At 45.1% G+C, this 13,527-nt stretch overlaps 2 protein-coding genes across 2 annotated transcripts in view; one reads left to right on the top strand and one right to left on the bottom strand.

Annotated features, from left to right (window-relative positions):
• Window positions 1–423: 423 nt before the first annotated feature.
• SOWAHC (sosondowah ankyrin repeat domain family member C) lies at window positions 424–2,097 on the bottom strand. The gene has a single exon (XM_059825710.1). The coding sequence runs from the start codon at window positions 2,095–2,097 to the stop codon at window positions 583–585; it is 1,515 nt and encodes a 504-aa protein (XP_059681693.1). The 3' UTR covers window positions 424–582.
• Window positions 2,098–2,500: 403 nt separating this feature from the next.
• SEPTIN10 (septin 10) overlaps window positions 2,501–13,527 on the top strand; it is a 29,918-nt gene continuing 18,891 nt past the window's right edge. The window contains exons 1-3 of the mRNA XM_059836010.1: window positions 2,501–2,530; window positions 10,791–10,908; window positions 11,847–12,042. Coding sequence (XP_059691993.1) covers window positions 2,501–2,530; window positions 10,791–10,908; window positions 11,847–12,042 — 344 coding nt within the window. The remainder of the gene's footprint in view (window positions 2,531–10,790; window positions 10,909–11,846; window positions 12,043–13,527) is intronic.

Here is a 13,527-nt window from a genome sequence, read left to right on the forward strand (position 1 = left end):
CTGGATTGAAGCTTGGATTCTGACAGTAAACTGTTATCTACCGTCTCATTTTGGGTACCCAACTCCACGCTGCGCCAGGTGGTATTGCTGTTAAAGAGAAACTTAGAAGTATATTTGCATGTTACTGAGGTGTTCTTCTGACATAGCAAATTATTTGTAAGTAGTTTATAGTACCAGTTGATAATACAAGAGTAGAGCATTTGCACTTTACTTTCCCCCACTCAACTTGCTAATCCTAGTAGATTCACTAACACAGGTTTCTGATCCCAAAGCCTGCCTTTAGAGAAAGGAGCACAGCTTTTAAACACCCCAGCGTTTCTCAACACACCCGCTGCCTCTCATCTCAGCACCGAGGGCCCAGCCGAAGCAGCTTCTCTTGGGAGCTGTAAGCCACCAGAGCTCCGTTGACCCACTGGGCTCACTGACCCCACCGAACTGAGTTAAAGGAAGATACTCGGGACCCATCTCCCTGGAGTACACGAGTCTAGATGAGCACCCACTTGTACCTGCCTCACCTTCTGCGCTACACCCTAGGGCACTTCGGTCTGTGCGCCCACCTCCCAGACCTCCTGCTCCCCGGCCTTATCCAAAGACATTGGACTTTGGCCTGAGCTTGAACGATGCTTTCAGAGATTTCTCCTCATGCTCTTCTTCCTCGGTGTCACCGCGAAAGGAGGGCGTGTTGTGGATGATCTGAGTCCTGAAGCGGATTTTATTAAGCCGAGGCTTCATCCGCCCGCTGCCGGAGGCTTTCCTGGTCATCTCCTTGCCCTTGCCAGGCACTGCTGCCCCTTCAGTGCCCTCAGCTTCCTCCCCAGTGCTGTGATGGTGGTGGTGGTGGGAGAGCCGATAGCTCATGAGGTTGGAGGGCAACACCTTGGAAAGCCTCCAGCGCCCGCTCCCATTGCCGGCAGCCCCTTCCTCCTCCTCTTCCTCCAGGGCCCCCACAAGGCTCCGCATGTCACCTGAGGTGCCCTGGTGCAGGTACTGCGCGGCCTTGCGCCCGCTGTAGTCACGGATGTCCACGTCGGCGTCGTAGGCTCCTACCAGCAGCTTCACCACTTCAGCGTGGCCGTGCATGGCGGCTATGTGCAGCGCGGTGTGCCCGCCGCTGGTGCGGGCGTTTATGTCCACAGGCAGCTGGTGCCGCTGGGCAAAGTTGACCAGCGTGGCCAGCAGCTCCTGCCGCCCATGCTTGGCGGCCCAGTGCAGCACCGTGAAGCCGGTGATGAAGTCCCGCTTGCAGAGCAGCGCCGGTTCGCAGCTCAGCAGCCCCTCCAGGCTCTCCCACCGCCCGTCCGAGGCCGAGAGCATCCAGGCGTGCTCCAGGGGGTCCAGGGCCACGGCGCCGGTGGTGCTCCCCTCCTCTTCGGCGGAGGACGAGGCCACCGACGCGCTGTCCGAGTCGCCGCCGCGGCCGCGGGTCCCCCCGGGGAGGGCGCCGCGCTTCAGCTGGGGCGAGCCGCCCCGCACCGCCTCCCGCAGGCTCCTGCGGCCGCCCCCCTGCGCCGCCGCCCCGGGGGCGCCCTCCGCCGCCCCCGCCTCCTCCGCCAGCGGAGGCCGCCCCGGGCCCGCCGCTACCGCAGCCTCCTCGCCGCCTCCGCCGCGGCCGGGCAGCGGCCCCCGCCGTGAGCCCTTCCGCTGGCCTCCGCCCGCCGCCGGGCTCGGCCGGGGCGGCTCACCCCGCCGCCCCGCGGGCTGAGGGCGGCTGCCGGCATCCTCGCCCGCCGCCGGCGGCGGCGCCTCCTCAGCGCCCGCCCGCGGGGAGGGCGGCGGGCTCGGCCGCTCCGCGCTGTCCCCCACTGCCGCCGCCGCCGCCTCCTCCCCGGGGGTCAGGGCGGCAGCGGGGGGCTCCGGGGCGCAGTACCGGCGGCGGAGGTGCACGTACTTGACGCCGGTGCCGGGCTCCTGGCGCACGGTGGCCACGGCGTTGACCAGCTCCTTGAAGCGGTGGCGGGCGGCGGCGCGGCGGCCGGGCTCCGGGGGGCTGAGCCAGTCCCGGAAATGCTCCAGCAGCTCCGCGTTGCGCGCCCGCCCGCCCCGCGCCGCCAGGAACCGCACCACCGACTCCTGCCGCAGCTCCGCCGGCTCCGCCATCACCGCCCCTACCCCATCGCGTCGCGCCGCCGCTCCTCCCGCTGCTGCGGGCGCGGCGGAGCCGATGCTGCCCGAGCCCCTCCTCCTGGCGGCGGCATGCCCCGGCAATCACTGCCGCGGCGGCGGCGGCCGCGCCGCGCCACCCTCCGGCCGGGAGGGGCCCGCGCGGCCGCCCCGCGCCACGAGCGCCTGCCTCAGCGGCAGCGGGGCGGCTACTGCCCCCCCGCCCCCGCCGCTCCTCCCCGCCGCGTGGGGCCGCCGCGGCCCCGCCCGCCCGTGGCGCTGCCTCTGCCCGGCGGCCGGGAGCGCCCCGTCACGGCTGCCGGGTGGGTGCGCGCCCTCTCCCCTCGGCGGCAGCTCCGCCCGCGCGTTTCCCTGCCTCTCCGCCTCGCCTCGCGGGGCTATGGCCGCTTCCCATGCCGGTCGGCAGCCGGTAAGTCGCCTCCGCTGGCGCGGGCGGCGGGAGGGGCGGGCGGGGAGCTCCGCCGGCCGTTAGCCGCCGCGGTGGCTGGTGGACAGCCCCTGCGCTGGGGGGACCTGGTGGTAGGCGTCACCCCGGCGCGGCTCAGGGGACGGGGCCGGCAGCACCGGCGCCAGGAGCGGGAGGAGGCGGGCGGTTACACCGTGTGGAGAGGTGGAAGTGCCGCTTGTACCGAGCAGCTCTCGCTAAGGGCGGCCGGGGGCTGCCCCCGGGTCCGTGCTGGAGCAGCCGGCGGGGTGCCAGGGGTGACGGCTGCCTCAGTGCGGGGGTCAGAAGGGGGTGGGGGGCTCCGGTGAGCGGGCGAGGTAAAGCCTCCGCATGCCGTTTAGATCCCGGAGTTGCCAGGCTTTAAAAAAACTTGTTGTTAAAGGGTCTTGTTTTCAGATGTCGCCCTTCTTAGAGCTCCCGTAGCGTTTCACGCATTTCAGGTAGGAAGTTGAGTCTTGGCTGTTGAAGAAATACTTTTCTTAGCATAATGGTAAAGCTGCCAGCTTTATGCTTTGAAGGCATTGAACCCATCCACACTTTAGTGCTGGAGCATTAGTTCCCTTGTTGATCATGAAATAAATCGATTCATTTATGACTTGAGTTTTCTGCCATGTTTTACATCTCATCAATGCAAAGCATGGAATGGTTCTAGAAACAACATGGAGTGGGAGGAATTTGGGCAAAAATCCTCCACCCTGGCTGTGTAGTTAGCTGCATTTGCATTTTCTGGTAGTGGGAAGGTAGATGAAGTACCTGTCTCTGGTGATTCTTGGCTCATTCCTGCCGCTGTGCTCTTACACCTCAGTTAACGCCAGTGGAGCTGTGTGTGAAGCTTCCCCGTGAACTGAAAAAGTGGAAAACAACTGTTACTAGTTTGAAGTTTTCATTTCCTTGGAGTGACTTTCATCTGGGGCAGTGTCCTGCTCTGATTCTCGATGGGACACCCGAGGGAGCGGTGTGGGAGTGGGAGCACGAGAAGGAAGAGGGGCTGCTTTGAGTTCGGGTGCTGAAAGAGTTACTTGTTGGACCGTTGTTAGAGCCATCACAGGGCCCGACCACGCTGCCAACCTCGGGCCCAGAGTGAAAGGGCTTCATTCATGTTCCCCCGCTTGCTCACAACCTGCCTGTTGAGCATAACTTGCTTTCTTGTCAGGGCTCCCGCCCAGAGAGCTCCATTTCACACATATTCTCTTTAAGGCCTGTATGAATCCTTTGCAGCTGCAGTATAACATAGTGCCATGCATTAACTTTATATAAGCTTTCTCTCTTCATTCATAATATCTATATATAGTGAGGTGGAGAGTCAGTACTTCACAGCTTGGCTCTCACAGGAGACCGGAAAAATGTGGAAAGAAAAGAGTGTAAGAGCCAAAGTATGAGAAACAACACAAAATGATTTTGATGATTAATGTTGGTGTGGAGAGTGTGGAGAGGTGCAGTAAATCAGCAAAAGTGACTGAGAGCAGGATTGAGGGTCCACTAAGCTGATAGATTTGGTAAGGGAAGAGGGGGAAGCACGTACATGGAAAACTTTACAGAGAATACTGTAAAAACAGACATATAACATAGTTCTGTAACGGAGGAGGGTGATTTTGTATTAGGTTTATAAATATAAATGATGTAAATGTAAGGCTGTAAAAGATATTTATATTGACAAAATAATATTTCCTAGCTTAGTACCTGCTGTATAATTGTTAGTGTTTCCCACTATGTTCTGGGAAAGATTTTGTTTTCAGTTGTTTTGCAAAAGAAATGTAAAACTACTCTCAGAATGCAGTCTCACCTTCTTCTATAAATCTGTTTACAATCAGACTGCACAAAGTCTGAGGTGCAAGTATTTAGTACTTCTGATTTTCGAAAATTTGACTTCTGGGAAAGTTTTGGCAGCCATTGCCCCCATACAACCACATACAGTGCTCGTCATTGATTAATTAAAAAGGAAGAAAAAAATCCTTGTTGCAGTGAAAGAGGCTTTCTGATAGCAACCGCCATTCTCGCATCCAAGACCAGCATTGCTTTCTCATTTGAACCAGGAAGATCAACAATAAGGGGCTGATGTGGCCAAGGGTGAAGAAGACTGACTTGCTGCTCTTCAGGAAACACAGTGCTAAAGCTGCAACAGGCACAGCTGAGCCAGCACAGCCAAAGAGGTGCAGATCTTCCAAAAGTGACTGCAGTTGCGATATCAGTACCGATACCAACGCGAGTATTTTTCCGTGTCAAGGTAATCTCAGAGCATGGCACCAGATTTCAGTTTCTTTCTTTGTTTTTACTTCCTTGAAAACACACAGGTCAAGAGAGACCTTTCTGCGCGCACCACAAAACTGAACACTTTCTCCTTCTGCATAGCAGTAGCTGATGAGTCCCATCTGAACCAGCACTGCCATCATCATCCTTTGCCTGGCACATGGAGTACCAGCGGTGAGGAACCTGGTTTCTTTTCTATCATCGAGTCTTGATTCCCCACCTGCTGCTTCTTGCCACATCTATCCATAAGCAGCAATGGAGGAACAGGTACTACATGTGCTAGATTTTCAAGTTTCTTAAACGCCTGTTGGTGAAGAGAGGCCTTAGTGGCATTTGCAAATGAATACGCTGCTGTCTGTGAAATCACCTCATCACAACTGGAAAATTAGCAAAGTGTCTCTGCTTGTTTGTTTGTTCCTAAATACCTTGAAATACAGTCCAGAAGTTGTCTTCAGCAGCAACCTGCACGTCGTGCCCCCTGTTCTCTACTGACAAGGCTGTCACGTTTTCCTCTGCCATCCTGGGTGATTTCAGGGCATTCAAGAAGATTCTGTCCTGCCTCAGATTTTTTCAGACAGAAACATAGGGCAAAAATGTCACCTTTTTATTTTTTTTAAGGTTCTTTCCAAGGTCTCTCCATATGTACATGTATGAAGGAAATCTTGTGGCGACTTACGGTTTAAGGCAACTTCTGCTGTATTGTGTGTTGAAGTGGACTAGAAAAGGAAAATAGTTGATGTACCAGAATGCCGTGTAAGAAGTTGTTCGAAAGAGATGAGGTTATAATCCTGGGCTTCTGATGTTTGGACCAATCCCTAAAAGTTGTCTACTGTTTCTGTCATACTGAATAAATTACATGATAACTGTGAGTGAAATTGTCAAATGAGTTTTCATTCAATCGTCTTTTGGCCAATAATTTTTTTTCTACACACCTTTTTGGGGGAATGTTTTGTTCCATACTTGACCCCTTGTGTGTTGCTCTTTATTTTATAGTATAGACTGATGTTTTAATTCCATGTAACTTTTAATGTATCTCCTTTCTTACTCTGCATCTTCATGGACTGTTCTTTCTTTGTATTTTTTCTACCTCATCTTCGTATATTTTCTGTTGTATTCTGTGTTACTTTGCCAAGGTTTCCTTTCTGTTCCCTCCACTCATCCCATCTGTTCTCTGTTTCTCTCTCATGCATGTATCAAAATCGAGAGATGTCAATGGCAGGCATGCCTCCACTACGTGTCTACGTTTTAGATTTTGACTACCCAAAAATGAAAGTATTTTTCTACTCGCTTCCAAAATCTGTTTAGTTTCCTACTTACCTCATGTTTTAGAACGCAATAGCAACATTGATATTTACTGGATTAAATGTAACTTGGGTTATTAGGAAAGTAATTGACTGTAAAAGAGTAATGCAATTTGTTATTGGACGATTAAAATAGATTTTCTGGTTTAATGAATATCCACACCTGTTCATGATAGTGGAAAACTCAGGGCTCTGAAAGAGCTGCGTTTGGAGTGTCCATGGGCACGTTAACGTGTTGTCGTGTTGTAGTCTGCCCGCGTGGCTGATGCCCAGGCATCCTTCCGAGGGCCTGCGCGCAGCCTGCGTAGCAGCCTGGGCCTGGCAGAACCCTCGACTCCTGCTTAAGCACACAAACATTGATTACTTTTTTTCTTCAAGCTTTGGAGGGCAAATTTCAGTCACCTCTACAAGCTGAGTGGCAAGCTAGTTATTTGCCTGAACTGCAGAAGGCTTATGCAGAGAGATGCGGTAGTCTGAGACCCAGCTTTTGCTGTGGAATAGCCCAGTGTTGTGCAGTTTTAGTCTGAAACAGGGGCAAATCTAAAAGATAACTATTGTTTTTTTAGTTTGTTTCTGAAAGAAAACCCCCAATTTTTAAATGTTACTTTTGTCTCAGGCAATGAATTTTCTTTGCATGCTATTTTTAATGGACAAGATGACTTTATATAAACCAATATACTTGATTAACTGAATTTGCAGAAATCCAGATGCAGTTCTGTGAAAGCTATGCTACCAACCCTTTAAAAAGGGGGGGAAGGAAGGAGTGAGATGTGATTTGGACTATCTCAAGCGCTCTATATTGTGTCCTATTTTGATGAGAGTATGAATGCTGAGAAAGCAGTGAGAAACACGAAGTATTTTCGGGAGTATTACAGCTCTCGCAGCATTTAAATGACAAGCTTTGAGTTATTCACTGAATAAAGCTGGATGAGATGCTGTCTTCAAGCATAATTTAGCTGCTCCGTCCAGCGGATACTAATTTGAAAAGACTGGCTAATCTGGTGACTTAATTGCTTTCAGCATGATTTATATTTCTTAATTTTTGAGTTGTCACCATTTTTCTAAACTGCTGATATGGTAGTAACTTGTTTTTCAACTGGATGACGTTATTTCTTTGAGAAGTAGTAAGAATGCAGGCATCATGTGGTCAGTTTTGTGGCTTTAATTTCTCTGTGTATTTGTTAGACTATAGCAGAGGGAAGCTGTATGAGGTGCTGGCATTGAGGGCAAGACACATGATGCCCTTGGAAAATTTCAGAAGGAAAAATGTAGGCTATAGCTTTTCTATTAAGAGAATGCTCCAAGTGATGTCAGATGGAACAGCTTCACAAAGTGATTCTTCAGTAAGGAAGGTGGAGGGAGGCAAGTCTCCAAATGAGAACCGTAGCTCTTGGTCCTGTAATGTTTGTGGCGTGGAGAACAGAAGTACAAACATGCAAGAATGTAGGCTTCTAAATCAGCGTGACTGAGACTGTCCAAAGTTGAGCTGCACAATATTTCTTGAAAGTTTTGTGGTCTAAGTTAAGAGCTTATATTGCAGCATTTTTGGTGAAGCTGATTCCTGAAGACTCCGTTGTGTCTTGGGACAACTGACTGTCTGAGCAGTTTAGTAGCAGTTAAAATCTCTAAAATAGTAGATATATTTTTTTAAATATGAATAGATTCTGCATCTTTCTGTCTCTAGCTTTTAAAATTTTGCTATTTATGTAGTGTTGGGGGTTTTTTTTGTGTGTGTGCGCTACCAGAAATCTCCTCATTATAAGTACTGTGATCAACTCAACTCTGGCCATTTTCTTGAAAGAACTTACATAAGCTATGTTTTGTACTGTTGCTCTGTAAAACATCGTTTTGGAGACCCTGAATTATCCGTTTCTGATCATCCTTCAGTTTGCCCATCTTCTCTTTAAAACAAGAACTGTAGGACAAAACGTTAAAACATGTTCTCATGAATGATATAAATAGTATTATTTCTGCTTGAAATTTTTGTTCGCCCCTATCCTTTATGTTCCCCCACTGACATTCTCATTGTTGGGTCACACTCAGCTGGTGAACGTGTGAGGTTTTGGGGGTGGTGGTTAGGTTTTTTTTGTTTGCTGTGTCATTACCTCTGACAGAAAGAACTAGAAAGAGTGATCTTGTGGTTAAGGTACTAAATAAGACATGGGATGAATGAGATTCAAGCTCTTGTTCTCTTAGTCTTTCCCTTTATTATCTCAACTAATATCTTTGTGTCATCTCTGCTTGCACAAAGGGAAGATGATATGTCTTTTCACCACCCCCCAACCCCCCCCACCGAGGACAATGCTGAAGAAAGCTGTGCATAAAACACAATTTCTCTGTTGGGGAGGTTCTTGTAAGTACCAGGTCCTGTAATCTGTTTTTACAACTCACCAGGACTTTTCTGCCTTGTGTCAATTTTTTGTCTTGTGTCTGAAATGACATAGAACTTGCCATGTACCAGAAAAGTGGTTTTAATTTTCACTCATAACTGCGTAGTGTCATTAAATTAACTTTTATGTACTGAAGAAAGATGAAATACGCTATCTTAAAATAGCAGCAAATTTGAGATGTCTCAGAATATCTTGGCAATTGCATAAATACTTATTGCAGAAATTGTTACTCACTTTCCTGACTGCAATACATATCCATAAGAAGCATCTTTGGGAGAAACTTAGAAATACAAAGAAATTAACCGTCTTGGACATCTGATATGAATTTTTAAGGAGTGATACAGCCAGATGTCTGTTGAGTTACAAGCATAGCCTTAGCTTTCTAAGCAAAGCTCAGAGAAGACACCTGGTTTTGCACGTTTATTATTTCTCATTGTCCCCTGTTTCACACAGAAATTTGGTCAAATTTTCAGTGATAAACAGCCAATATAACAGTGGAAGAATTAATTATTTTTGGTTTTCGTTTCCAGAAAACAGTAAACTTTTGAGTTTAATTGCTAAATTGTAATTAATCTCTCCCTTCCTTTTGAAAATTGTTACAGAGTTAATGGCTATGAGGACTCCAGTTGTCTGTTTCTGCACTTAGCTTTGTAAAGCAAATACAGCTGTAATAGCAGTTTCCGCCACTAAACGCTTTTAAATCCTGACATAGTCTCTTGTGGATGATGTGGTAGTTACTCGAACGGCCTCTGGAAATTGTCAGTAAGGTTGTGGGTATCGGTGGTTTGTCCACTGAAGTCCAAGTGGACTGGAAGGAAATAAAGTTCTTTCTGCTAGGGCTTTTTCTTGGAGAGTAACAAATGGCTATGCAGGGATTTTGAGGTTAGCCCAGCACAGTCTGGATTTAGGCTGGTGACATGAAGATGAAAGGTTTCCCTTCTATGGTTATGCTGAGCCTCTTGCACTGGCTTTCGGTGTGGAGGCTTAAGGGTTTGTTTTAGAGGAACTGTCTTATACTGGTGGCCATAGAGGTGGTTTGAATATCAGACTGTGTAGATATAGTTGTTAGATGTTGCCACTCTGTCTCAGATACACTTGTCTTTAAATGGACAGGATACTGACATTTTTCAGTGTTTCTCAACCCTTTTTAATAGTAATTTCCATAGGGTAGAATACCTTGAGAATTTTCTTTTTCAGACATGTTTTGAATGAACATTTATTTTTTTTATATCCCTAAGATGTCATATTTTCTCTTTAAATTGTTCACTTTGCTTACACATTTTTCCTCATTATATTAGTCTAAAATGGAGTTATCTGATTATAATAGTCTAAAATGAGAGCTAGTGCAGTCTGTAGTCCCACACAGTAAGTCCTGCGCAAAACAAGAAGAGGATCAGTATTTGCTGTGAGGAATGTCCATATTCTTTTAGCTACAAGAATTCTGAAACTTGCTATGCATACCTGGTATAAAAGGTGGCACTTTTATGGGCTTGAAAGTGTTAATTAAAAAATTTCCTACTGTTGGCTATATACATGTTGCCAGGAACCAGTAATGGTTTCCAATTCCATGTGGATTGGAAACGTGAGAGAAAGAATAGCATGGACCTGTCACTGTTTACACTTTTGATACGGAATATCTGTTTAAAAATACAGTTCATTTTTATAAACCAAGATATTTCCTTTTAGTCATGCATTTTCAGTATGCTCATTGCCTTGATGTCATGATGCTAGATTGCTAGCTGATGTTTGAAATGGAATGTGCACCTCTAGACATTTCTAATAATATATATTATATTATGACTTAGAGTTCTGGTGTATTGATAATATATTATTTTACATAAATAACAATTTCAATGCCAGCTACTGAGAATGAGTTCTGGTTGATAACATACACCTACCTGTGATTATGGTCTCTGTTTTGAATTCTGCTGTTTAAATTGTTTTTAAGTATTTTTTTTTCATTTCTAAGAGCAAACCAACTGTGATCTATTTTCTGTCTACAGATTTTAGTTTACATTTTCAGTTGGACATGTCTGCTTTATTTTGTTCATGTGTTTTTTTGCAAAACACGGACTTTGCAAATAGTCCTGTAAAGTAAATTTGAATGTTTTCTCAAATCTTGGAATAAAGTTGATTTGACAGATCTTTTTTCAGACTCTTGCTTTTCTTGGTTCCATGTAAATCACAAGGAATGAGTTCTAGCTTACTGGTAGAGTTCCTTTGTTGCCATTGCCAATTCCTTTGCAATTAACTTCGCTAACATATTTTTAAATTATTTTTCTGTAGCAAAATGATGGCTATCGAACCTTATCCTTGTCTGGGCATGTTGGTTTTGGTAGTTTACCTGATCAACTGGTTAAAAAATCCATCAAGCAGGGCTTCTGCTTCAACATTCTTTGCATTGGTAAGTAGTATCTGGGTGGCTTAAGGGCTTTAGCAGTATACCCATCCTTAGGAAGTGACTGAAATTTAAATCCAGTTGCAATCACAGAATCATAGAATCATTTAGGTTGGAAAAAACCTTTGAGATAGAAGAGTCCAACTGTTAACTGAACACTGCCAAGTCCACCACTAAACTGTGTCCCTAAGCGCCATGTCTACACGTCTTTTAAATACCTCCAGGGATGGTGACTCAACCACTTCCCTGGGCAGCCTGATCCAATGTTGAACTCCTTCTTTAATGTTAAGCATGAACTACAATTCTACCCATTCCCCCAGCTTTGCTTATTTGTATTCGCCCTTTGTTTTTATATTTAGCATTTTCATAAATAATATGAAGACCAAAAATGTTGAAAAAGTATGCCATGCATTTATTGATTTATGGGCAGCTTCTTGGATTCTTTTGAGTAAACTGGGCTACACTCTATTTGTACTGTAACAAAGAGCTTCAGATCAAAAAATCCTAAAATTCCAAGGTGGTGCTACTGAAGTATTTCCATACTTATCAAATGTTTGCGCTAGTATTTTACCCTTATTCATAAAAACCTTGTGTTGAACCCTGTGGTTTCACAGCTTTTTAAAATATTATTCTTTTAAAAACTTAGCTTTTCAAAATCTGTCGGAAATTACTTCACACTTTTAAAGAAACCAAAGTGTCAAAAGACTGTTCTGCTTATTCCTCATTAGCAGGTAACTCTCTATTAGCTGTAGGATGAAAAAAATTAACTAAAGGTATTTAGTGCTCATTATGAAAAAGGAATGCAGGCAACCAATTTCCTCCGAGAAATCAGTTGACAAGTTTTTGTGTAAATTTGTCGAGTTGCTGTGATAACACTTTCTATGCTTAGCAGCTGTTTATTTGATGTGCAGAGTGTCTCCCCCAACTCTTCTGTTTAACTTTAGGGGAAACTGGAAGTGGGAAATCAACCTTGATAAACAGTTTGTTTAACACCAATTTTGATGACCCTGCGTCAACGCATTTTCTGCCAAATGTACGGCTTAGAGCCCAGACTTATGAACTCCGGGAAAGTAATGTTCTTTTGAAGCTGACCATTGTAAATACAGTGGGATTTGGTGACCAGATAAACAAAGAAGATAGGTAAGTGCCCTCTTGTTGCTATGGTATGGAGAAGTTTTGGTCCTCAACTGCAAGTTGATTTTTCTTTGGGCTTTGTAGTAAATATTTGTGTTACATATGTTCCAAATATTTGGTTACCTGTTTTCTCTGCATGCCAAAGTAAATGTGTTTTTCTTCTCGTCTAGTAAATCATTTGAGAAATCAGATGAACTCTGGCCCTTTCTTTATGATATAATCTTTCATGAATGTATATAAATAAAATGTGCAATAGTGATTAGAGTTTCTTTTGGGGTGGAGAAGAGCAGGGAGACTTTTTAAACAACTAAACAGGTAATAAGGTACTGTAGATGATATAGATTAGATCTATAGGGTTTTTAACAATTTGATTGGAACATATTGAAGACCTTAAACTGGAAGGAACATCATGTGGATTACTGAAGGCCTTTGTTTTTTATGTTGGACAGCTTAATCAGAAGATGTAGAGGTACCACGCTAGTGTCTTTTAGAACTTTTTTTGAGTCTCTGCTTTTATGAATTGAAAATTTTAAAATATTGAACTGTCTCTCAGCAGATTTTGTTTCTTTCTCCTTAATTGTAAAGAATTTTAGCAATTCTTTGTGCTATATGGGTTCCTAAATAGTGGTAATTATAAATGAATGTTAGAGAGTCACATTAAGATTATCATGAGAGCTATGGCTTGTGTTATGACTGGCAAATAGCTACTGCTAGTGACTTGGATAAATGAGATGCTAGTACATATTAGTACAGATATTATAAGTTTTGATGTGTGGTATAGGAGCTGCCTTTTAGTCCTTCTTTTAATTTTGTGTGTAACAACTACATATGAATTTTGATAGCATTTGATCTGGTTTATAAACTTTGTGTAGCAGCAGAAATTTAAGGACATGCTGCTTGTACATCTAGCAACACTTCCCTTTAGAAGGCAGATTGTAATCTGGTTTTAAGTAGGAGAAAGTATACTTAAACTGTACTTACTGCAAAGCAGATTTACATTCTTCTCTTACATTCCTCCTTTTCAATTTTTGTCTATTGTTTAAGAGCTCTCTCATGTACAGTACTTCATCTTCAGAAGATAAAGGAGGTCCTATTTCTTGGTACTGGTAATTGCATGTTCTTTCTTCTCTTGTATTGTATCTAAGAGTTTCTTGTATTGTATGTAAGAGTTTCTTGTATTTTCCTTGCATCTAAGAGTTCTGCAGTTGCACAGCTTGATTCCAAAAATTTATAAAACATTACTTGGGAAGATCGGTTATGATCATAACTAACTTTATGTAGCTTTTTTCATTAGTAGTAACTAGGAAATGTTTTATCTGTATTAGGTGCACGATTCTTTTTTGAGTAGCATTTCAGAAATTTAGATTACTGTGTACATTTAATTTTCTGCTGTACTCTAGATACTTGAGCAGCCTTTTGACATGTAAAGCAAAAATCCACAAAACAATACAAGAGGAATTCCTTTCTTAGTCTGACTCTGTTTAGGATTAG

The sequence above is a fragment of the Gavia stellata genome, chromosome 1 (genome assembly GCF_030936135.1).
Source record: "Gavia stellata isolate bGavSte3 chromosome 1, bGavSte3.hap2, whole genome shotgun sequence".
Classification (NCBI taxonomy): Eukaryota; Metazoa; Chordata; class Aves; order Gaviiformes; family Gaviidae; genus Gavia; species Gavia stellata.